Here is a 26,558-nt window from a genome sequence, read left to right on the forward strand (position 1 = left end):
CACCCTGCTCCCGTCCCCTTCTTGCTCTTAATCACTCTTGCCTGAAGCTGTAGAAGCAGCAATTGGTAACAACAACCAGTACCAACAAAAAAACTAAGATTTAACTGCAAGGAGAGTAATGTTTACCTTTCAGTCTCGAATCACCTCCAAAAGCACCACAGCCCCAGTTTCCTGTCGCAACCGCTGGAAGATGATGTGGAGGGACACCAGGCCGAGAGAAACCACAGTAAGCCTGCGGGCAGAGAAGAAGCTCACAGTCCCTTGCAATGTTGGTTTTTCACGTGCCTATGATAAGGGATGCTATTCATGTTGCTTATAATGGGGTTGATGGGCTTTCCTTTTTCGTTGGATTGCTGTTTTTAATCCAACTTACAGATGTTGGGATTTGTGATTTGGAGCGGCCTAGAACTCCAATCCAGCAAACCAGCAAGCCGGCGGTCTCTCCTTTCTCTATGTCTTCTTCATGGCTACTAAGTTTACTCCTACTGCCAACAGAAGACCCGAATCTTTTCTTTCCCCCATTCCCACAAGCTTGAAGCCTTTGCATTTCCAATTCGTGCCACTAATCTTTCCGGTTCCAAAGATTATTGAGCCTCTGAATATTTTCTGCATCTTAGGACATTCAGTATTTCCACCCTTAGGTAAGTACAGTTCACCAGAATTTATTTTTTTTTAAGCTGTGGTTTCTTTGGTGCTGAATATGTGTACTCACCACCAATGCTCTAGGTCAGGGATTCCCCAACTGTAGTCATGGAGCTACCAGAATACACAGGCCTAGCATTTTTAGACCCCCTTTTACCAAGAGAGGTTAAGGGGCAAAATACCTTCCTTCGGTCCTGCCCCAGGTTGCAACACCCACTACAACCTTTAAGCCCACTTTAAGGAGGGGGTTTAAGGAGCAAAATGGGAAACTCCAGCCTGCTACCATGAAGAGCTTTAGCAGGCAAGAATACCTGGCTGGCTTTGATTGGGCTCAGAAGCTACACAGAGCCAGATTGGTTAGCATTGGGATGGAATATCACCAGGAATACTCAGGGCTGAAAATCTGACTGAGAAATTTAAATGCAAAAAAAGTCCCGGAAGAAAACAGTAGCAAAACACGTTTACCCTATTGCCAAGAAAACTGAAAGGTTGTGTCTATATAGTCCCTAGGAGCTGAACTAGACTTAAGGGTGTTTTTATCTTTTTTTACCTATTAAGCCGAAGTTTAAACACAAAAAGGGCCTTCAGCCCACCTAATTTGGAACACTGCCTCACTCTTCCATTTGTTTTTTTTTAAAAAGAGAGAAAAGGTTGCAAAGTTTTCTTGTCAACAATAGAAGGAGTCACAACCCTGAAAAATAGATCAGACATGAAAAAAACAACTCTGCAGCCTATTTTGGGGAAGGGGAAGATTTTACTATTACCCAAACCATAAACATGATGAAATAAAATTTAAAAAATAAAACTAAACTGAAAATGAAATTGACTGACCATGGCAAAAAAGAAATATTTGCCATATATTAACACGTAGCTTTGGATCATCGTCCTCAATAAGCGAATGAACAAGTATAATGTTTCTGACTCATTTATTTAAGGGTTCTTTTTATCTAGCTTTAGGACTTGTGTGGAAAACAGATCACGTTTTAGGTCATATTTATGAAGAAATATTGAAAATTGAAAAGGGTTCACAAACTTTTAAGCACCCCTGAATTTATGAATAAGTGAATGTTGTTAGAATGGATTCAAGACTTGTATCCTTGTATCAGTGAAGAAAAGACTTACCATTTTCTTGCAGTTCTTTCTATCAATACAAAGAGGTTGGGGTGGGACAATGGGGCTGGACTGCAAGTTCCCAGACCTGCTCCATGCTACCCTACACATTCACTATCAATAGATCAATGCCACCCAAAGCCTGGCCAGCTAAAATTGTACACTGGATTAGAGCATCAGTTTTCAATGTGTGGGCCCAGTCCTAGAGGTGAGGCAATGAAAATTGAAGGTACTGTACATGACTACCAACTTTCTCCTCATCCTCCAGACTTCTTAAAAAGTGTGGAAATTTAATAACGTGCATGAAAAGTGTTCTGTACATTGGGAGAAAATGCAAAAGAAGAAAGAAAAAAAATCCAAGAAGCATAATTATTATGTTGGAGATTACAGGACAGAGATTCATGCGATATTCTACCCAAGTTAAAATATAAAAATCACCAAGATTCTTGCATGCAGGGTCTTTCCCAATTATTAAATATCTCTAGATGGTTTTCCCCACTATAAATACGGCGGGAAAAATGTGTCAGCCTCCACCTATTCTTGAACAGAAGTTCACAAATGTATTTTGCATGGAAAACCCACAAAACGAAACCCACCCTCTTTTAAACATCTAAGTGGTATTTATTTTTTTAACTAGTGATCTAGAGAAAGAAATCAGGACAACAAGTTGCTGAACAGTTTAATAAACCTAACTGCTTCACCATGCTTTGTAGACAAATTAAGCTTAAAAAAAAAATAAAACCATTCTTTCCTTTAACAAAGTATTATTTCAAAAGAGAAATAGATTGGCTAGATTGAAACTGGCCAACTCATTTTAATCTTTTGTTTAGCCTTTTGGGCGAACTGATAGTGAATTTAAGGAGCAAGTCTCTCTCCCAGGAACTGGTGACGTGGCCCCAAATACTCCAGTGTCAATCCAACATTAAGGACACAGCTGCAAATAAACGAGAGGGCAAGAGGGATTGAGAAGTTACTGGCCTTGTTCAGCTCTCTTCTAATTTTCTCTGGAGTGAACTGATCAAGGAAACGCCTGAAATGAAACGCATCTATAGCCACAATTTCTGTGCAGCGTCTCTGCCATTCATCCCTGGCAAAAGGGAAAGAGAGAGAGGAGGAGAGAGAGAGGAAAAATGTTGTAATGTTAACTGGTAAGATTGGTCACATAAACAAGATGGACTTGTGTTCATCTCTCAAGGGATTCACTGAAGCCCCAAAGCACAGAGACAAGTATTAGGCAAAGGCAATGTTCAACTAGATTACCAATAACCTGTACCAAAACTGGAGAAGGCAGATGAGAGGGGAGAAGGCAAGAGGTTTTCTATCCTACATGTATTTCAGGGCAGGAATGTCAGAACTGGCACACAGTTGAGAAAGTCTAGCATTGATTTTATTGTTTTGCAAAGGATTGTCACCCTCCCTGCATTTTTAAAAAAAATGTTGCTATCTGAGCTATCACAGTAATGGGAATGTAATGTGAACATTTAAAGAATAATTCTTTTTTTTCTTTAGCTTTTCTTTGCTTTACACTGCAGTTGTAATTATCAGGTGGAATTAACAAGTCTTGGTCCATCCTTTGGATCTTTCTAAGAAATATAGGGCATGACTGACTATCACAAAATCTTTGCCACTATTCCTTCCCAAATTCCTGATTTGCATTTGCAGGGGAAAAAAACCCCTAGCAGTTATTACGGAAACAGTTCAAGTGGGAGGTCAGACTTCTTTACAAGTATGAAAACTAACTATTAAGATTTAAAAAATCTGTTAAAGGCATATATGTTCTTCTTGGCTATATCCTCAGTATCAGGAACCTATCAAAATATAAACTGTGCATTTGGAGAACATGGAGGTCAATGAAAAGAATGATTATACAACATGGGGAAGAGAAATTTAGATGAGATGTGCAGCAGTGAATTTTTCATATATGCTATTTGTCGACAGTTAATTTTCTTTCAACAAACAGATAAGAAAGAAGACTTTTGAGCAATCTAGTTGAAGATTTTGTAGCTGTTCAGCTTTTAACATAATTTCCAAGCCTTTAATTGTCCTTTCCTCTTGCTTGATTTTTCAGGCTCCATTGATCCATAATGCTCCATTAACGCTACTGTGTGTTGATCCTTTAATGCTGCTACATTTTTTTGTCGACTAGTGTAATGTAATATAGTAAAGCTAAATTAAAATAAATACCTAGAAGTCCAAAAACACACAGAATTCATCAGCTAAAGACTATTTCTCAATTTGTTTTTCAAAGGCAAAACCAAATTCCCTCCATTATACAACCCCTCAGCTTGTTAACTCTGCCCTTTCTTTCTCTGCCCTGTTCGTTATTCTTAAAGGCTGACTGCATCTCTCCGAGCTCTTCAAGCAGACGTCAGATGTGCCCCAAGGTCCTCCCAACCATTTTAATGGTTCTTGAGCTCTTTCACATAAAGATGTGACAACCGAAGCTCAAAACTCAGGCAGTTGGGGAATTACGGAACAAAACCGAATCCTGATGATCACTCCTCCCATTCTCAAGTTCAGTGAACCAAAATAGGGTCACAAAAAACAACAGAGAGGCTTTTAGTGTAACTGGGATTTTAAGGAAATGTTGTTTTTTAAAAAAGAGAGACAAAAAGAGCCCAAAGAACAGTGAGCAAACTTAGTAGATACAGAATGAGGTGCAACAGAGGGAATAGCAAAATGAAAGGTGGAAGATGGAGGTGTCCTTCTTGGAAGGAACGATGGCCTGGATTTCTGAAGAATACATACTTTCTGTTGCAGATCTCCCAGAAATTATGCCAATATCAATCCAAGCATTTAAAGGTAACTTGGAGCATCAGAATTTTACCTGGGCGTATCATCTTCATGGCTTCTGGCCCACTGGTAAGTTTCTGCATAGCCAGTATATTCGCTGTATTGCTCAGTCCCTGAAAAAAATCATGACGTTAAAGGACCCATTTTCAGCTGAGCGTTTTACTTTCTTGTCTGGAAATATTCACCTTCTGAATACCTGTCTAGCTTTTACCAGTTTTCATAGGCCAGCAATGGGGCAGAAGGAGAAGAATGATTAAGCCCAAAGTAACACAGGTGGCTTATTAAAAAAGGGAAGCACAGAAGACCAGAAAAATCAATGCAGAAGGGATCCCTCCTCTCTCCCCAGGAAATGTAGCGTATTCTAAATGTTGAACAAGTTGCCAAACCCCATCCTCATCAACCTCCAGTCTTACTGGGGCTGGATACTGAAAATATAATCTGAACATTTTTTCATGGCAAATGAAACTGGCAAGATCCAGATGGAATAAAACATGTTTCAAAAATTCTAGTGTAAGGGATTGGAGAAACATGAGAAAAGTGTTGGGTTAGCATTACTGCAATTCACTGAATTCCTTGTTGAAGTAAGAACTGTCAGGCTGGATTTTTCAAGAAGGCCAGAATAGGTAGTACTACCTCCAGGTGTAATACGTGGGTGAGCTCAGAATAATCAGCAATTTCCCTCCCTTCCATACTACTTAGGAAGCAAGTGGTCTCCAATTTTGAACACCACATCACTAGAAGTCCAGTAAGACCAAATCGCTGAAGTTCTGAATCAAAGCTAAATGCTGCCCCCACGCTAAATATTTGCGTTTATCAGGACTATGCAACAAAAGGAAGTTCACACCACTGCAGAAATAACTGGGAAGCATGGCCCATTTGTTAAGATAATTAATTTACTTCTACTGAAACGTGTTTTGCAACTAATTTGATATTTTTCCTTTATCTCTTCTTCTTGGGAGCATTTGATGTTTGCTGTAATAAATATATGAAGCATGAAAGAAGGACTCTATTCCAAAATATTTGATAACGCGTGAGGTGGAAAGTAGCAACTGTCCACAAGTATGCACTAGTTGCCATTTCTTCCTATTCCTGCTCCTATTCTACTTCTGCTGTATAATGGTTCCTACTCCAAAGTTCTAAACCCACACCACAGTTTGCCCTACTTTCAGCATCCTCATGAAGGCTCAGCAGGGTCTAAAGATGACAATAGAGCTGGGAAACAGCCAACGACAATACACTAAGCAAAGCAATACATGTACAAATACACCCACTTTAAGTCTTTGGAGGACCGCAGAGCTCTGACTGCACCATCATGGCCGCCATCTTTATTTTTTGGGCCATACCTTGTAGACACCCCTGCTGTACAAGAAACTGGCCAAAGACTTTGCACAGTGCACTGAACCTTTCTTTTTGTTCTCTTGTCGCTTCCATCTTCCAGAGCATAAAGGATTCATCACCAAGCAGTTCATTAGCTACAGTATGTCGTTTACAGTAAGTCAAACAACAAAAATTCCAGCATCTTTAATTGGTGCACATTTTTGAACCCTTAAGAGCTTATGATTTGGTACAGCCAATGTTGACTGAAAGCCAAAGGTGAGGAATGAGGTGGGAAAAATACCACAAGGGCACAGACAGCATTCTGTTTTCTACACAGCTGAGTATTCATATCACATTAGCTTATTGTTTCCTGTTGCATGGCTCCCGTGGCAAATTTCAGCTCTTCGTGCCCTGGGCCATGTCAGCTGGAAATGTTGGGAGTTGTAATCTTAAGCCTTCTAGACTGAGCTTCTCTTCCTGCACCCTGGGAAGAGCACTTGGATCTTATGCATTGGCTCACAAATTGCTTGAAAGGGGTCTTTGGAAATGTTCAGAAAGACATACAGGGTACCTCTCTTTTTGAGCTGTTAAAGCAGGCAACATTTTCTCAAGCTTTCCAACTGCTCCAGGATGACTCTTCATAGGAAAGGACCCACTAGAAACCCAACATATTCATAAAAGATGTACACTGTATTAATTTCCAATTTTAGAGCTATGTAAAAGAAGCACTTGGTTTTATAATTAATTTTCTTACTCTACACAGCTATCAAAGCAACCAACATCTCAGAATACAATTATTTGACCCTAAGGTTCCTTTGACTCATCGGTAAGGTTAGGAAAGATATCTATTTGTGTTTTTTGCATGACTGGTTTCATATTTGTTACTGTGATGATCTCAAGCAGATGCTGGTCAATTGCAACAAATCTAATTTATTTCCAATTTCTCAGTCTCTTCTGCAAATTTCAGCAGCACAGTCATATCCATTAGGCCACTGAGTCAAGATGCATCATTGAAAAAATGTAATCTATCAGACGGATAGCTACACACAGCAGAAACTCGCTTGAGCACAGAGAGAGATGGAAGCAAGCCGAAGATCAAATGAAGAAGATGAAATGGTGCTTTCCATTAAGAGAGTAGAATGTTACATCACGGATATTAATTAGAAAGCACAGTAAAAACTAAAGTGCTTTGAAAAAGAATTTTACTTTGGTCTGCATCTTAGATGCAGAAGCTCCAAGTTTTGGATGCAAGAGCCTAAAAATGCTTGATTTACACAGAAGAAATTTTATCTTTTTCCATCAAGGTTTTCAGGATCTTCAGCTCACAATATGCCAAGAATACCAACATACAGCAAACAATTCATGAAGATCACAAGACTCAGACTATTCTTTAGTTACTCCCTGTTTTAGTTACCTCAGCTATAACTAACTTCACTGTCACCTTCTAATATTGGGAAGATCCTTCGTACAGATTAATGCTAAAATTATAATTATAAAATATTCTCTCTTTCTCACACACACACACACACACACACACACAATCATTGTCTTTTGGATCCTGTAAAGCCTATCAATTTTATTTACATTTAAGCAGCACTTTAAACCAACCTAAGGCAATTGGTTCATTCGTCTTATCCCTCTCCCTATTAATAGTACCTTCAAATCAACGTTAAATGCAACTGGTTCATTTCTGTTTTCCATTTTCTATTTACTTCTTGCCACTAATTTGCAAACCTCCAGCACCACCGCTCTTTAAAAACTGAATTTATTTTCTGATCAGACCGAAGCATCTATGTGAGAGTTATTTAGCTTTTACTGAGAACATCTTTCTGCAGAATTTCTTGCATAAACCACAGAGCCAGGAATCCACTTAAGTAACCTCTAGAGTGTTTTGAAAGATTGTCATATTTCTTGTTCAATAGCTCACACAGGGAAAATCCCTGGGATATACTCAGCCTCTTCTGAAGACCATAGGGCCCTGCCAAAGGTTTGGAAATGAGATTCCATTTCCTAAATCGATTTTCAAAATTAAATCACCATATGCATTAGAAACTGAAAGCTGCAAAATACTAACGGAATGGTGCTGCTAGAAATTGCTACTCTGTTCTTATACACTGAGAAACCATCAGCTTCCTTCATCATTCAGGATAAGCTATCAACTTCTGCCCAGCCAATAAGAGAATCTCTCTTTTAGGACTCGTGAATTGACCTGACAGTTTTAACGAAGGCTAAATCTTGCAGAAAAGGTGACTTCTCTTGGTTTCTGTCTTAAATAGCCAACTGTCACATGGGCAAAGATTTCCAGTGACCTCAGGGATCCAACCATTCCCAAGAAACCTTTTACAGAATTACCAGGAATTCTATAAATTACCAAGAATGAGAGCCAAACTAAGAATGAGAAGAAAATAAGGAAAATAATAGCACCAACATCCTCAGAGAGAACTCTGAACCTACATTACTGCTCTTGTTAATGTTTCTTTGACTGTGGACAGTAAAAGCTATTTAGCTATAAAATCAGAAAAAATATGTGAAGACTAAGGAACTCTACATTGTAGAAAAATAATAGATGAGGTCATTCTTTCTTAGCAGAACCCACCATAGCAAAGGCTATTCTATTTTCCAGATCTCATTGAATAATTTCAATCCTAGAGCGTGGGCAACCTTGCATCACTTTCTTTACCAGTGCATGTATGAATCACAGTGAGTTTGTGGAATCTACAGGAATGTTTCTCAAGTGAGAGTTACTAACCTGTGATTATCAGACACTCGTTGTGATCCAGGACTTCCGTAATGAGACGAGAGACAATCAATTCTGGATTGATTAAGAAGCGGATTTCTTCTTGCACCAGTCCTGCACCAGTGACACCACCTCCAACAAAGCGATTAGCAAAGTCAACCTGACAAGATACGTTGAACGTTAATTACCGAATGTTTGCCTTTGCTATTGCTGTTCAATAAAGCCAAAAATGAATGGGAATACTCATCTGTCACGAGCGATGCCACTGATTTTGATCACACGCGTTTAAGCAATGGTACCACTTGGCTCAGCCACTCTACTTTATTCTGTTCATCATTCTATTGCTGACGTCATAATTCTGAGCTCAGAATCCCATGGTTACAAACCCTGGAAATGTCTGCAATTGGGGGAGTGACACACCTATACAAAAGACTGCAATGGACTGGCCAGTGTAGGAATCCCTACATAGTTATGGTTTAGTCACTTTGATATTAGTGACTTCTTTTTTTAAGATGCCAAAGGACACTTAGAGAATCACCAAAACTATTACTTTGGACGCATCGTCTTATGGATTGGGAAAAAAACTTGCTTCCTTTATTTCCATCTCCCCTGCTTATAAGGAAATTAACCTAAAGAGTAAGACATCAATATTTAAATGAATAAATATAAGGTACTAATTTTTTAGAAGCCGGGGTCCCTAATCCAAATATCTTCTTTGTGTTTGGTACCACATGAACTCATTTTCCAGTCATAACTATAGACCGCAACTAAAAATAAAGTTTAATAATGGGAAACCAGGATGTACCCTCTGTATTTGCATCAATCTGTGAATATCTGCACTTAATTTGGTATGCCACAGGCTACTAACCAGTTTTGTTTGTTAGAAAAAAGAACTATGGAATCTTTAATTAGCAAAAGCAACAGAAAACTAAAAAGATGGTCCAAACGCCTGGCTGGATCCAGGGTTCCTATCACCTACTTGCCTGTAGGATACCCAGTTGGGGAGGATGGATTAATATCATTCTTCATTTTTTCTTTTTAAAGAGAAGATTCCAATACCTATTTCACAAATGTTGCAAGTAGTGTCCCCACAAAATGCCAGAAAATAGGAGTAGCAGCACAGAACTACCTAATTAGCAAGTTTGCTACTTTTCTACCACGCAATATGTGAAGTAGTTCATTCACAGAGCTCTGTGCAAACTGCACACTACAGTCGATGTTTCTAAATTCATTACCCTTTATGTTTTAAGGAGCTGTTACTGAAATACTTTTGATTAGGTATAGGGAAAACAATCTGAAAAAAAAAAGATTTTTCTCAAATCTCAATTTTCAAATCTTAAAATTGTTTTATTCTGAGTCTGCATCAATTTGCAATTCTGTAAAGAAACTGTTAGGAAAACACGAATTCATTTTCATGCACTTTTCTCCTAATATATATTACTCTGCACACAATTTTCACACTTATTTTATTAGCAATTTCCACAAAGAGAAAACGCTTTGTAAGAAGTTTTTCTTTTGTGTACATTTGCTCCTAACAACTTTTGGGCTGAAAAGTATACTATGTTGATTTACGTACTTAATTGGGTAGTGCAAATCATTAAAATATAAAAGCAAACTACTCAGCATTTGGATACACTACACACTCAACTGTTACAAGAGTAAAGTTTTCTGGATTTACTTAGCTCAATAACTGAATTCTCTTTGGAAATACTGTTTTCCAAAGTTCCATACATTTATCATTGTGGACGCCTGAAAGTGATGATTGTTTTCAGCCACACAGTGAAGAATATGACAAATGTTATGGTCTCAACTTTGTGAACGTAACAGCAAACAGGTTATATGCATATAGCCACTGCCCTGTTTCCTGTTTTGAGGATCATTCTGCCTGCTTTATTAGCCTCCTGCCTGTGGGACTGTTCTCATCAAAGAGACTGGTTCTCATTGTATGTTTGCCATCTTTTTGCATCATTTAAAGATCCTTTTTAAAAAAGAGTTTTGAGCTCATAACTTTGTCTGTTTTAGGCTTCTTTTTATGCTTAATCATTCTACAGGTTTTTCATTGGACAAAGCTATTTTAACGTTCATTTTGAGTTTCTTAAACTGCACTTTTAAGCTATACAAATAATTGAACTATTTAAAAGCGCCAAAGCTACAATGAAAATGGTGCAGAAGTTTGCCTCTGAAGCATTGCTCAAAATACCAAACGTGTAAAACCACACACTTTTTTAAATATTTGGTTTGACTACAGCGTGTCCAAGCAGGGCATTTGCTCTGTTTATTCAGGATCAGAAAGCCGAGAAGCTGAAACGGGACTGACAATCACAGCTCTCAGGTGGAAATGTTCTGGATGTAGTCAAAGTAAATTTATACAGTACAACAGATGCATCATAACATGTTTTTCTTTCCTCTTCCCAGAGCTACAATTCTTGAATGGCTTGAGACCCAAATTAATATTGCTTCATGATTTTAAAAGGCATTACTGATGTTAATGCACACTTAAAGAAAAAAAAAATACATTGCTGGAAAACAGCCTTATATTTCAAGGAAAAAGACTTGGTGGACAGTTTGCTGAGCATGACTGGAAAATGGATCCTGCAGTTAGAACTTTCTCAACCTCGGAGACTAAGGCAGTGTTGTCCAAACTTGGCCACTTTAAGATGAGTGGACCAACTCCCAGAATTCCCCAGCCAGCATGGCTGGCCAGGGAATTCTGGGAGTTGAAGTCCACTCATCTTAAAGTGGCCAAGTTTGGACAACACTGGACTAAGGCATGAAACATGAACAGCTAAAGACCCCTGAAGAACCAGCAAACACGGCAAAATGTTTTAACAGCATCCCGCTCCAAAGATCTTCCCCCCTCTCTTAAAGTTTAGCCATTATTGAGCAGGACAGCAGGTCAGCCGTCAACAGCATATACATGTACTACTATTAACTACATTTATTCTGTACCCTGTAGTAGTGCCCAAAGACTCTAATCAAAATTAAACTCAAGATAAAAAGTGTTGTCTAAGCACAAAAGGCTGGCCATTTTCTGAGTTCTGGTCCACCTAATCAAATTTGTGATATGTCAATGAACCAATTTAGCTAAGTGGTAGCTAAAAACAGCTAGTTCCTGGCACTAGATTAACAATACTGTAAATATGTTTATGCATATTCTCCAATCTGGAGAAACTAGCATATTTTCTTGAGGCTGCACAGGAGACAAATTTCATCATTCCCTTATGTGATGAATTTCAGTTGCTTCTCTAACTTCAGGCTATGTGATGCATGATCTTCTTAAACACAGAGTGGTTGTTTCCACACTCCTACCCTAGGACCCAACATCACAAATGCCCTCAACTACTGACTTACTATTCTTTCTATTTATAAAACATGTATGACGACAACAACAGCAACAAATCTAAAAACACCACTAAAAGATAAATATTTAAAAACAAATGTAAATGCATGGGACTTGTACAGGGGAATCATTTTTAATGGTACCCAAACTTTATTTAAGGTGCTTGTGTATTGTTATAGGTTACATGTGTGTCCTGCCTTTTCTCCAGGATTCAAGTTGGCTCTTGTGAAGAAGACCCACACATGATCCCCACAGCAATCATTCTGTGAGGTTGCTTGGACCACTGTTTCTCAACCTTGGCATCTTTGACAAACGTGGACTTCGCCTCCCTGAATTCTGGAAGACGAAGTCCACACATCTTAAAAGTTGCCAGGGTTGAGAAACACCGGCTTGTACCGAGAGAGAGGTGGCGACTGGTCTGTAGTGAGTTTCTATGGCTAAAGGCCACCTTGAACTTGGACTTCCCCAGTCTGAGTCCAGCATCTTCACCACTAACCGTGCTGGCTCTGGGGAGGATGATCATAAGCAACATTTTCTTTGCTTAAGGAAAAGAAAGGGGCATCTGGGGCACTCGTTTATTTGGGTTTGAAGTAGATTTGCGTGATGAAGCTGAAGAACCCAAAAGGCAACAAGCAGCATGTGAGCAAAACAGGTGTAGGTCACAGTACTTCATGCACTTCAAAATCCTTCTCTCCCTTGCTTTCAAACACACAAACAATACCTAAGGATTATGGATGAGACAGACTCCTTACCAGACTGTTCTGGCTGACTGGCTTTCAGGTCAAAACAATTCCACCCACAGCAGATAAAGCTTTCTGAACTCGCTGAGCTGGTCACCAGACAGGGCACAGAAACACGGCTCTCAAGCTTATTTTTTTTTTAAAGGGCAGAACCTGAAAAATTGGCAGCTGTCACTTCCGTACCCTGGCACCCCCTCTCCTGACACTTGTCCATCTTTGCCTGACCTGAAAAACAAAGCTCCCTCTAGGTCTTACGATCGTCAATCAAAAGGTTTTTCCAGACGGGAAGCTGAGCCAATAGATAACGCGAACGTCGCCAGAGCCATCCATTCTGCTGTGGCTGTGATGCTATGTGAGAGGTTGCGGCTTTCACACAGCCGAGGGCAGACCTGGCTGCCCGGGCACAAACTGAAGTGTAGATTCTATTCTTACCTGTAGCATCCCCTGCCCATTGCTCTCAATGGTCCCTTCATAGGTGACGTGCAATCTGGGCATTTTTTTCTGAGATCTGTAGATAAGCACACAAAAGCAACATTTTTTGGTAATAAGTTTAACATGCTCTGTATCCATTAATAAAGCACCTGCTGCCATTCAGTCTGGTGAAAGTCAAAAAGCTCGCAGCTGTGGCAGGAAGTCTGTGCAGAAGACAGGCTGTACCTCTTGCAGATTTAATACACAGATCATGCTGAGTTTTCTTTTTTTTTTCCCAAAGTTGGATCGTAAACATTGTTCTTAATGCAACCTGTCAGCTTGAAATGGATATGAAGGAATCTCAGGAGGCTCCAGTTGGTACAACACCCTGTTGCGCTAGCTACATCGTAGATTTGTGAATCATACTGCAGGGACTTTATTATCTTTCATTAAATGCTGGTGAAATAAAAAGTGTCATTTACAGATTATAAGAAGACAAGTTTATTACCAGCTGCACCCTCAGCTGGAGCTTTATAAAGCCCCATCCCCTGATTTGCAAAAATAACAGCCATAAAAAGCAGATCCACCATCCGTCTTCAGTACCATTCTTCAGGACGGCAAACTGAAGACTTCGTATTGTTGGAACTTTAAGATCCAGGTGGCTGTACCTATTTCTACTCAAACAGGGTGCTTTGGGGTTTTCATGCAAAATAGCGTTGCTTTTCTTCTTTAAAAATAAAAATAATTACGTGGACCGTCCTAACCTACAAAAACACTAACGTTTTTATTATAATACTTCTTTTGCTTTAGCACTCATTTTATATGAACATGAGAGCATCTTCATATTCTGTGTAAATGTGGTACTAAGGATATCTTTTATAATTTTACAGAGAAATTTATCTGACCCGCGGACAGCTTAAATTAAGCTGGATCACTTTAGTTATCCAGCTATTTCCTGCCTCTAAAACATTTCGTTTGGCACCCACTAGAAGAAGATCTGGAGGCCAACAGAATAAATGAATAGCCTCTGTAGAGTATTTTTGCATAAAACTGGAGCACGTCAGCAAATCTAATCACTTCCAGAAAACACAAACAATAACTGAACTGTGTCCCTTTTAATTCCCATGATGGCTTAGGCTCATTCAGATTAATGGGAAGCATATTACCATCCAATTATTACTAAGCTATGCTGAAAGCGTGTTATAAGATAGTAGCATTTTGACGAGGTTAAGCATTTAGATGAGAGCACTGGTTCATTTACATGTGATCTTAACGAAGGTGAATGGAAATGTAAACGGACGCACAACAGGCGTGGATCCTAGGGAACGGAAATGAATGGTACTTCAGCAAATGGAGTACTTGGTCAAGTTTCCCCCTTCCCGCTTTCCTGCTCCAGACCCCTCTCATCAATTGCCCTTTGGTTCTGGTGGATCCCCTGCCTTCAGGGCTTCAGAATTGCTTCTCCAGGAGAATGACAAAGAAAGATTGTTGGATCCAAATAAAAAACAAGCAACATTTTTTTTCTAGCTTTTTCATTCTTCTTTTCAAGTCTTTACATTGAAAGCTTTCAAAAGGAGAACAGCAAAATGTATCCAAATATGATGACACTTCTCTGTTTAAGAATAATGTATTTTGGAATTAATCTAGCATTTTGAAACTGGGTTCTGCTGCAAATGAAATGCTAATATTCACAATTTAACTTCTCAACTGTGATATAGGTGGAATGTCTTTTGCAAAAACAAAGAAATGTTCTTGATAAATGAACCACGGCATCATTCTCTTCAAGAAACCCATCTCTTCTAAAAGGAGAAAAGGAGAGCGAGGAGCATCAAGGGACAGCAGTGACAATACTCAGCCTGACTAAGAAATTACTCTTGGATTGGAATCTCCTATCTGCCCTTTAGGACATGGGCATCCATTTATCAAGTTCTAACCCGAGCTGAAAAATGGCTGGGCTGCAAAATTTCTTCCTTGCCATTTGCACAATGCACTATAACATTTCTCATTCTGTTGTTTGGTAGCAAATATTCATCTGTCATCTTAGGCAAGCCAAACCAGAAGCTGAAAGCATTTATACTCACAAGCACAATCTCCATTTTTCTGCCTTTTGCCGCAAAGGGTACTTTACTCTAATTAATTAAAACACATCTATAGTTCCATAGCAGAAACTTGTGTGATTTCCTAAGCTGAAGCCATGGTTGTTCAGAAACGGAAGGGAATTAAACTTCTGACTGATGTTACAAAGCACAGCCTGTTTTGAAAATCTCAACCATTCCTAGTCAACTGAACTGGCATGGACCATTCATTCCATTTTTACAATGAAAGAGATTGTTCTGTGGCCTTCACTCTCACTGAATTGCATATATTTAGGAAGACTGAAGCTACCCAACGTTTCTGAATATGATACATTAACTTTCAGGATCATATTAGCAAAAATGTTATGCCCGTGGCCTATGGATATATAAGAACAATAGGGTTTCTGTACCCTTTTTAAATAAATGAAACATCCCTTCCTACTTAGATTACTTTGTCAACTGAGTTTTAAATTTGACATGAAACTCCACTGAAGTCTTGACATAGAAAAAGTTATTGGGATTTGGGTAAAACTGCCCTCCTCTGAAATAAACCACTTCAAAATAGATTTTAGTTCACTAATCATTGGCCGTTTAGAGATATGTTGGCAAACCACTGATGTGGTCTTCATCAGGCCAAAGTGAGGAGGGCATTCACGCTAGCACGCCTAAATGCGATGCCCTCACCACTTTCACAGGGCATTCTTTTCTCTCAGTGGCTTTGCCCATGTGGTTCTGGACAGGTGGAATCAGTTGGCCATGTCCGAATATACCCCCAACATTAGGACCATGGGTGTTTATCACTTGTTATGCTGATTCTTTTAAGTTATTCAGGTAGATGTGCTTCGTTTTATGTTTCTTTGCTCCTGGCTGATATCAACCAAGAAATAACACTTCAGGTTGGGAAATGTTGCTACCTTGCTTACAGATTATGCAACAAGATGTTAGGGTTTCAACTTGTAGTAATGGTGGTTACTGTTTATTGAGATACGTTACCTATGTTTTAATTTATATTTTGTACTGAATAGTATTAGTTTTGGCTGCTTTTTCATTATAATACATTGAAATGAATAAAAAAGGAATAGGTTTTATTTGACTTACCTTTCCCATTCTGGAAATTCCTGCAAACACTGTCTGGTAAATGTCACAAGTCCAGTGGGTTCTAGCAAGCAAGCAGACCGAAACAGATAAATATTATTCACTTTAAAAAATCATAGGGGAGACAGGTCAGCAAAACATACTCGTCTAGTCTGGAAATCCGGAAGAGATTTTGGGGAACAGAGATGGAGAATGGCAGCTAGAAAGAATTCACTTCCCCTGGCAAATAAATCTTCATTTATGGAGCCACTACTTGGACGTGAAGTAATAATTAGGTTGCAATTCTACATATGCATCTCTGAGAGAAATCACAGCTGGATACAGAAAGCTTTCTGGGTAAACATGTACAGGAGGAACCATATAATCAAGTTTATTTTATTCTCATGGAAATGCCTCATCTCTTGTGTTTTGCAATGATTCGGCTGATGGATTTGCTAAACTAATACATAAAGGAAGTAGAAATGCAATATCCCTGAAAAATTCTCTATGGAAAGTATTTAAGAGTCTTATTAATCTAGCAGAAGCTACAAGGGATTCAAGAAGTTTGCCAGAAGCCTTGTTCCCAACAGCGATATTTGCATTAATCTTCCGTTTTACCACAAAACGACTATCCTATTATGAGCTAATGTTACCCAAATAAAGCTATTCACCTTCTAAAAGCAAAGCTTTTGATTTTCAGCAAATGGGATAATATTATAAACAGCTTCCTCCCTGTTTGTAATATAAAATTTGGAAATATGATGCAATTTATTTTAATTTCTAGGAGGGATGAAGACACTATTCTAATTCATTTATTAAATGAGGAAAGTGAAATTTTATCTTCTTATACAGATGACACAACCTAATTATTTGGTGATTCCCAAGAGTTACTAAAAGCTAATATTAAAAAGGCAAGATATTAAGATCCTGCCTCGGGATCATCCAAACACCAACAGTATAGCAAGATATATGATGCTGCTGTTACTGGCAGTAAAGTGAACTAGATTAAACTGAACCAGATTACTTGGCTACTGTGATATTCTCAGATGATTTAAGACCAGTGCTTTTCAAACATGGTAACTTTAAGATGTGTGGACTTCAACTCTAGGAGTTGAGGTCTATATAGCTTAAAGTTGCCAAGTTTGTAAAACACTGATTTAGACCATGAGGTATTAAATATTGCCCTTTAATGATAATTTCCAGAGGTCCCTGAGGGCTGGGCAGATACAGTGGGGCAAAAAAGTATTTAGTCAGCCACCAATTGTGCACGTTCTCCCACTTAAAAAGATGAGAGAGGCCTGTAATTTTCATCATAGGTATACCTCAACTATGAGAGACAAAATGGGGGGAAAAATCCAGAAAATCACATTGTCTGATTTTTAAAGAATTTATTTGCAAATCATGGTGGAAAATAAGTATTTGGTCAATATCAAAAGTTCATCTCAATACTTTGTTATATATCCTTTGCTGGCAATGACAGAGGTCAAACGTTTTCTGTAAGTCTTCACAAGGTTTTCACACACTGTTGCTGGTATTTTGGCCCATTCCTCCATGCAGATCTCCTCTAGAGCAGTGATGTTTTGGGGCTGTCGCTGGGCAACACGGACTTTCAACTCCCTCCAAAGGTTTTCCATGGGGTTGAGATCTGGAGACTGGCTAGGCCACTCCAGGACCTTGAAATGCTTCTTACGAAGCCACTCCTTTGTTGCCTGGGCGGTGTGTTTGGAATCATTGTCATGCTGAAAGACCCAGCCACGTTTCATCTTCAATGCCCTTGCTGATGGAAGGAGGTGTTCACTCCAAATCTCACGATACATGGCCCCATTCATTCTTTCCTTTACGCGGATCAGTCCTCCTGGTCCCTTTGCAGAAAAACAGCCCCAAAGCATGATGTTTCCACCCCCATGCTGCACAGTAGGTATGGTGTTCTTTGGATGCAACTCAGCATTCTCTCTCCTCCAAACACGACAAGTTGAGTTTAGACCAAAACGTTCTACTTTGGTTTCATCTGACCATATGACATTCTCCCAATCCTCTTCTGGATCATCCAAATGCTCTCTAGCAAACTTCAGATGGGCCCGGACATGTTCTGGCTTAAGCAGGGGGACACGTCTGGCACTGCAGGATTTGAGTCCCTAGCAGCGTAGTGTGTTACTGATGGTAGCCTTTGTTACTTTGGTCCCAGCTCTCTGCAGGTCATTCACTAGGTCCCCCCATGTGGTTCTGGGATTTTTGCTCACCGTTCTTGTGATCATTTTGACCCCACAGGGTGAGATCTTGCGTGGAGCCCCAGATCGAGGGAGATTATCAGTGGTCTTATATGTCTTCCATTTTCTAATTATTGCTCCCACAGTTGATTTCTTCACACCAAGCTGCTTGCCTATTGCAGATTCAGTCTTCCCAGCCTGGTGCAGGTCTACAATTTTGTTTCTGGTGTCCTTCGACAGCTCTTTGGTCTTGGCCATAGTGGAGTTTGGAGTGTGACTGTTTGAGGTTGTGGACAGGGGTCTTTTATACTGATAACAAGGTCAAACAGGTGCCATTACTACAGGTAACGAGTGGAGGACAGAGGAGCCTCTTAAAGAAGTAGTTACAGGTCTGTGAGAGCCAGACATCTTGCTTGTTTGTAGGTGACCAAATATTTTATTTTCCACCATGATTTGCAAATAAATTCTTTAAAAATCAGACAATGTGATTTTCTGGATTTTTTCCCCCATTTTGTCTCTCATAGTTGAGGTATACCTATGATGAAAATTACAGGCCTCTCTCATCTTTTTAAGTGGGAGAACCTGCACAATTGGTGGCTGACTAAATACTGTTTTGCCCCACTGTAAGTGGAGAGTTAAGAAGGGAAGTAGGGGAATGATGGAAAATCAAACAAAAGATTTTTGCCCCCTCCCTTCACACCCACTCAGTCCTAACAATACAAACTACACCATTCACTCTTCACACAGAGAGACAGAGAGACAGACAGGTGTGTGCCTGTGTAACATAACCTAAAAGTGATCTTTGAAGAGCAATGAAAGAAGCTGCCCAAAGTACACACCAAAAACACAACCAGAAGAGATCCTAAAGCTGAATGGCTTACATTCACAATTCACCACCATCTGCAAATTATTCACTGGATAGTTAAGAGCTATATTCCCATGGGTAGAAGACTACGAGATTAATGCAGAGGAAGACTATGAGATTGACAAGAAAAGTTTACTTTTTTCTGTGACTCTTCGGAAGTAGCAGAAAAGGGTTTTCAGTTTCTCAGGCTTTCTTGGTGAGCGCCCTTCAAACAGTCTAAAGGAAGCAAAAGTGAAGACGATTATTGGAAAGTAATTAAACAAAGGAAGCAAGCAATAGTGACCAAATTAATTATTTCATTAGTTGTAGCAAGAACTCAAACGTCAAGACTGGGAACTACAAAATGAAGCAGCTGCATTCCGCAAAGCCCATTTGAAAATAATCCCCCCAGCAACTTTTCCAGTTTCTGGTTTGCCCCTGGTACCGTCCAACACTTTGATTTTGATCTACAGTCTGTTAAACTTTATGCTGTCCAGACATTTTGGACCCCAAATCCCTAATCATTTGCTATGCTGATTGAAGCTTATGGGAGTTTTGATCCAAAACATCTGCAGGGAACTAGGTTGTGAACTCTGGTTTAAGAACTCTAGGTCAACATCAAAATTGCCTACTTGTGCCCCAAATGTACTGTGGCCAGATTATCTGAATCCATATGATTCTGCCTATAATTCAGAACCACTATTGGAACTCAATATTGTATTCCGTTCATCTAAACAGATAGTTGGAGTATACCCAAGAGAGACGTTTTATTAGGCTTCCCCAAATGTGGAATTGGGCAATATATATATCCCTTCCTTACTTCACTTCAGACAGTAAATACAACTCTGAATTCTTGTTTTTTTATGCTTTATTTTATTATCTTTATTATTTTATTGCCTATTTTTCATTTGGTACAGGTGGTGCTCTTGCATTCTTTTGTTTTCTGAACTTTTTGCTACATAACACCTATCAAACAAAGGATGTGATTTATATATTTAATAGCTAAAACAAGACAAATGTAACTCCGCCACTTGTGTCACCATTTCTGCATTTGTTTTCCTGGCCATGGTTATATCTGCACTATTTTAGTAATAAGCACTTCAAAATCTCTCCCCTGAATATATCAAGATATAAACTATATTCCTTCAATGCATTTTTTTTAATGTTTCCTTGGTTATGTTAAGAAAAAAATATTTTGTTTTTCAGCCATTTCACTGTATAAGAGAACATGTTTCCTTGTTGCATTTCAAAGCTTAGGAAAAAACCTTTCTAAAATGAAAATCCTTGTATGCCATTGAACATAATAAACACCCTCTATTTTTAGTCATTAAGAGAGCACATACTTTTATATCAATTTTTTTTAACTACCTTCCAGCAATCTGCACTTATGTTGCTTGATTTGATTTCATACAAAACAAAACTCATCTTTGTGGCTAACACATAATGCAATTTGCCTGGAAGGAAAAACTGTGATGGCTTGAGAAGAAGAATGCCTCTTCAGAGTCTGTTTGCTAATCGAGGTCAGAGATGGTAAAAATTATTGGAGAGGCAGTCTCATTTTTCAAAATCATTCTTGAAATGTTGACTAGGAAGGGACAGTGGTGCTAGAACAGTGTTTCTCAACCTTGGCATGCTGGCTGGGGAATTCTGGGAGTTGGTCCACACATCTTAAAGTTGCCAAGGTTGAGAAACGCTGTGCTAGAGCATCCAACTAATTCTGCTTGGTAGAAAGGCAGACTAGGTTTTAAGAAAAAGTGCATTCCATGCAAAGTTGGTTTTTGACAACTGAAACTTAGTTTCCAATAGAAGCGAGTATGTGTAGCTCAGGGTTGAACTTAGTTTTTTTGTTCCGGAAGCTAGCTTTAAAAACAGTGATGCAAAAGAAGTTGAAATAATGCTTTCATAGAATCCTAGAGCTGGAAGGCGCCTTGGGCATCTTCTGGTCCAACCTCCTGCCCAGGGCAGGAATCCTCATCCCATTCTGGACAACCAGCTGTCCAGTCTTTTCTTGAAGGGATGGAGCACCCACAACTTCAGGAGAGAGGTTCCATTGCTTAATAGCTCTCATGGTCAGGAAATTCCTCCTTAGTCCAAGCTTGGATCTCTCACTGTAAAGCTTCTACCCATTGCTTATCCTCAGGTGCTAGGGAGAATAAATCTACTCCCTCTTCCCTGTGACATCCCTTCAAGTTCTGGAAGACTACTATCATGTCTCCCCATAGCCTTCTCTTCTTTAAGCTAAACATAATTGCTTCATAGGATTTAGCCTCCAAGCCTCTCACCATCTTTGTTGCTCTGTACACTCTTTCCAGTTCCTCAGCACTTTTTTTGTATTGCGGCGACCAGAACTGGACACAGTATTCCAGGTGTGGTCTGACCAGTGCAGCAGAGTGGTATTTTCACTTTTACTTAGTATTTTTTAACTTCAGATGTAATTGTGAAGAACACATCCCCATGAACCATGGGAATTTCTAAGATGGCAGAAGATGTAGAGTCAGTTGGGAATTCTTCAGAGATGCTGTGACTGCTTAAGGTCTATAACTGAAAGGATAGATGGCTGTAGAGTAGAAAGGAATGATTTTGCTACTGCTGTACCTGCTAACATGGATGTTATATCAAGTTGTGATGAATGAAGGAGCAGTATCGATAATCAGTGCTGGAAGCCTTGAAAAGCCCCACATGAAAAAGGTTAATCCTATGAGAGGGATCTTTGATAGATCTTCCATGATACCACCTGCTGGAATTAGTGTCACTGAGCAGAGAGACCTCAGTGTTTGATAAGAACGGCTGCAGATTGTTTGATTTCTGAGCTAATGGTTGGATGCAGAACCGGGCCTTAGCAGCAAAATTGACAGCCTCAGCAAAGATTATAGAATGGATGCTATAGTACCTAGTGCTGCCTATTATGCTCTTTATAGCTAGGAGCAGCAATAAACTTGGTATGAATTAAGAAGACTCAAGCACTAGCCAAGTGAAGGTAGCAGACTAGCAGTGCATTTCAGATGCTTTTGTTGATTGTTTACGGCTTAAATGTCACAGTCTTTTCTATAGCATTCAGATGTTGGTAACTGTCAGGAACTGTGAGGGAATTCCTGATGCTGCATGACTTCGGTCTTAGGTGGCACTCCATCTTGCCTCTTGCATTTTTATTTTTCAACAAACCTTAGAACTGGAGGAGGAACTCAAAAGCAATTTGTTGATCAGACTTCAGATAATCAATTTGCTAATGGAACATCCTAGCAGAATTTTTTTTAAAGAAGTTTACCTAATTATAAAGCAATATAAGTAAAAGGCACACTCAACATTTTTATCTTGTGGTATTAGCTTCTATTATTCAGCTTCTGCAACTCTACCAGTAATGTAATTTGAGCATTATCAGGTTTTTGCCGCTAACAGTGCTATGCATAGGAGGTTACAATGATAATGATTTTTGGTTTGCTAGCAAACCCAGGAAAATTCAGTCTAAGAGCAGTATTACCTTCCCTATCTCCAATCATCCACTGTCTAGAAGCCTCAATATAAGGATCTGATGATACCTTTGATGCCCACAATGGCTGCCGATGAGTGAAGGTGGTACTTTTGGTAACCCTACTTCAATTTTACAACTTTCCTTCAAGAATATAAAAAAGCATTTTTTCTTTTTCTTTTTTACTTTGTTTCAGTTGCCACAAGTTGCTCTTCATCATACAATTTTATTTGTAGTATTTTTATTAACAGCAATACTTTAAGACTATTCATGTCCCTTTATAGGACAACTGTCCATATAATAGTATTTAACAAAAAAACAGCCTTTCCCTTCAAAAATTTAACACAGGATTGAAAATGTCATCTTAAAATTAAAATTTTCCTTTCTATTTTGGCTTTTTTCATGTATTAATTTTATTTAAAAGCTCTCCGTATCAGTAACAGAAAACTTATTTTGTCCTTTTTCCCCTACGCAATAGCATTACTTCGTCATTTTCCCAAAATGTTTAGCACCTTTTATATCTTGTAGTGAATTAGATAGTCAGCTGAGCATATAAAGAATGTTTACAGTTTACTTTTTCCTTCAAAATTCTAGGAAAAGAGAATTTTCCTCCACTCAAATTAGATTTAAGTTTTCTGATGAGAAAGTCTCAAAGCACCTTCAAACCATGTCAAACACAAAGCACTGTGGAAAACAGATTCTTGGTTATGGCTGCGAGTCTTTTAATTAAGCAAATGAGTTTCATTTTCTTTATTTACATAGAAAATAGCTTAGAGGTTTAGGATTCCCCTGGCTTATGACTAAAAAAACACATTTCAACCATTTAACCTCACAGGCAATATCTTTTCATATTTATTGCACTCAACCAAATATCAAGTGTAACATCAACCCTATGCAACAAAAACCAACTACTTGATCTAAAGGTGAATTCTTTTTGGCACTTGTGACAAAATCACACCTTCCTATTTTCTATGGCATCATCTATCCAGTATATTTCTTTCCCCAGCTCTTTCTTTTTCCCCGTAGAAACTGGGAACATTGAAAACATTGAACCTGTTTTGGCTGTTGGGAGGGGTCCCCAGTCATCTCCCCCCAAGAATGAAGGAAGATTCAGTGCTGCATTTGTTTGTAGGCCTGTGTGGGGCTGAATCTCTACCTAGAGGCCAATGGACCTGCTGTCGACAAGGCTTCATTTGGTAGAAGCAGCACAAAAGAGGGTCAAATTAAAGTTTTAAAAATATATTTATTTCAGTTCAATTAGCAAATGTAATTAGTCTCTAACTAAATCCTACTTAAATATACGAAATGCTTGTATGCTTGTATTAGCATACAAGTAAAACAAATCCTACATATGGCATTGTACCATCTTAAAATAGCAAGGTTTGGTCTAAAAATGAATATTCCCCCAAAATGTCTGGCTCCCCCGCCCCCTGAAAAGCCAGTTTATTTTTGTGGCTTCAACATTTATGGAGATTTTCCATCTCTGGTGTGGTGGAAAGATATTACAAAATTTACTCTAACTGGGAAAGATGCAGATGGGAAGAATCAATTTTTATTTCAAGGGGAATGGATGGGTGGGTGTGGCCACTGTGTAACTGCGCTCCCTCTGAAGAAGTCTGAAAGTGGGCCCCTGAGACTTTCTCAGAGTCCCAAATGTACCCCAAAATGTTGCTGGTCTCTGAGGTGCACAATAATTAAACAAGGAAATGTGGCTGTTCCTGCTTTTTAAAATTTTTTCATGGGGGGATAATGCATAGAATTTATGAACAAGCTAGGTTTTTAAACCAGCTTCATTCTGTTTCCTGAAAATGTTCAGGTGTTGGAAACTAACTCATGTGCAGGAGGTTACCAGAGGCAGTTTTCATAAATATAATATGGGGCTCTATTCCCTAACTGGATTAGCTCAAATAGATGAAAAAATAGATGGTCATTAAAGTTATCAAATTGATGCTTATGGTAAGAGACAATTGCATTACTGCAAAATCAGATTTCCATTCCCCTGTATAAACATAATATGCAGCATAATCATTTCCTTTCTTAAGACTATTTCATGCAGTTACATATATCTTAACTAGCATACTTTTCCCCATCTTGATTTTTTTTTAGGTTCACGAACTTTCTTTGCTGGCATTCAGGAAAGGACAGGGGTCACCAGGAGCGTTGCCACTGCTTCAACTTCTAGCTTTGACAAAAGGAACATACTACAATCTAAGATTCATCACTGCATAGTAATTCCTGTTTAGAACTGTCCCTCATGGGGAAAAAGAAGAGATTTTCTCAAATGCGAACACAATGTTCTTTATGTAACTGAGAAGCGAGAAGCTCTGAGATGATCTATGCAAAAGTTCTTCTTAAAAAGATGAATATTTCATTCTTTATCAGCAGTGAGTGATGAGTGAGAAGTGGTTGTGATAAGAAAGAAAGAAAGAAAGGAAGGAAGAAAGAAAGAAAGAAAGAAAGAAAGAAAGAAAGAAAGATAGAAAGAAGGAGGGAGGGAGGGAGGGAGGGAGGGAGGGAGGAGCGAGCATGCAAGCAAATGGGACATCTACTGCGAGAAAAAATCTAAATGAGATACCAGACAAAGGCCACAGATCAAGGAAAGACAGAATGATCTTCGACACTAAAAGCCACATCACACGCCATTAGGTAAAGTCCATACAAACGTTCAGGGACAATCATAAAAAATTGGGGTCCCCAACATTTCCCCTTCCTTGCCTTCTTTTTGCATTTTTAAGTTATTTTGCAGATAAATGTGACTGCTGGCAAAATGAAGGAAGGACTTCCTGTGCCCTCTTCTATTGCCAATAGTGCTTTGGGCCCCAGATGGGCCCCAGATACATCCCTTGGAAAGGAAAGCAGAAGGTGACACCTCAATGCATCATTCTGAGAATGCACAACCATCTAGAAAAGAGGAAAGTTAAGTTGGAGGAAATCCGAGTCAAAGATCACGAGGGGAACAGAGGTGTAGGGTGTCATTAGCTGATTGATTTGTTGGCTGGCTTGCTTTGGTACAAGCTGTGCTTTGCTTGGATTTATCTTGTCTGTTGCATATGCTGCACAATTCTGTATTGTGTGCATTTGGTCTATTTTGTAGGTATTTTTCAGCATCACAATCTTAACTTCGCAGAAATATCTGTTATGCTTTGTAGAGGCTAATATGACCTCTTCATTAGGCAATACCAATTTGTACTCCGCGTGTTTTGTGATTGCTGTTTTGAGAATGGGCAGGTCTTGCAGATGGTAGCCATTTTATGAACACGCTCACAGCCCTCTCAAAATGTCCCTTGGTTTAAAATGCTATGGACTCTTGATCTAAGACAAACTTCAGAGGAACCACATGCTGAATTAAAACTCTTAACACATCTCTGAAATTGCAAATCCTGTGTGGCTATCTAGAAGCTCTATAGTAAATGAAGCCAAAACGACCTATGTTCCAGTTTCACTATATAAAATTCAGTACGGCTATCAGCTTAATGTTAAAAAACCCTTCTGATCAGTTGCTGTCAACAGTACATAAGGATGACAAGCAACAGTGCACCTGGGGTTTAAGAAAAATAAAATACATAACACTTTTAACCTTTTGTAGCAAGTGTCCCTTGTTTTGATAAAAGAGATGGATAGCCCTGTCAGATTTCAAGCCAGTGGACACACAGCTTTTTATTTAATATGTACACATTAAAGGTGCCATTTTATTACCTAAAATGACTTATACAGTAGACATTAAAAAGTTATTTTCCGACAATAGCTTTATCTCCAAGTAAAAAAATGTGTCAGGTTTAATCTTCCCAAGCAGGTCTACATT

General features: G+C 39.0%; 1 protein-coding gene across 2 annotated transcripts in view; it reads right to left on the minus strand.

Annotated features, from left to right (window-relative positions):
* PARG (poly(ADP-ribose) glycohydrolase) overlaps positions 1-26,558 on the minus strand; it is a 61,509-nt gene that overhangs the window by 5,371 nt on the left and 29,580 nt on the right. For both annotated transcript variants that reach the window (XM_088129474.1, XM_088129466.1), the window contains exons 10-16: positions 19,448-19,527; positions 16,264-16,324; positions 13,112-13,187; positions 8,612-8,759; positions 4,580-4,658; positions 2,731-2,839; positions 127-232 (exon numbers count right to left, since the gene is read on the minus strand). In XM_088129474.1, the coding sequence (XP_087985600.1) occupies positions 127-232; positions 2,731-2,839; positions 4,580-4,658; positions 8,612-8,759; positions 13,112-13,187; positions 16,264-16,324; positions 19,448-19,527 (659 nt within the window). The remainder of the gene's footprint in view (positions 1-126; positions 233-2,730; positions 2,840-4,579; positions 4,659-8,611; positions 8,760-13,111; positions 13,188-16,263; positions 16,325-19,447; positions 19,528-26,558) is intronic.

The sequence above is a fragment of the Python bivittatus genome, unplaced genomic scaffold (assembly GCF_059951505.1).
Source record: "Python bivittatus isolate LINGU-HERP-01145 unplaced genomic scaffold, Pbiv_v1 ctg000050_np1212, whole genome shotgun sequence".
NCBI classification, from domain to species: Eukaryota; Metazoa; Chordata; class Lepidosauria; order Squamata; family Pythonidae; genus Python; species Python bivittatus.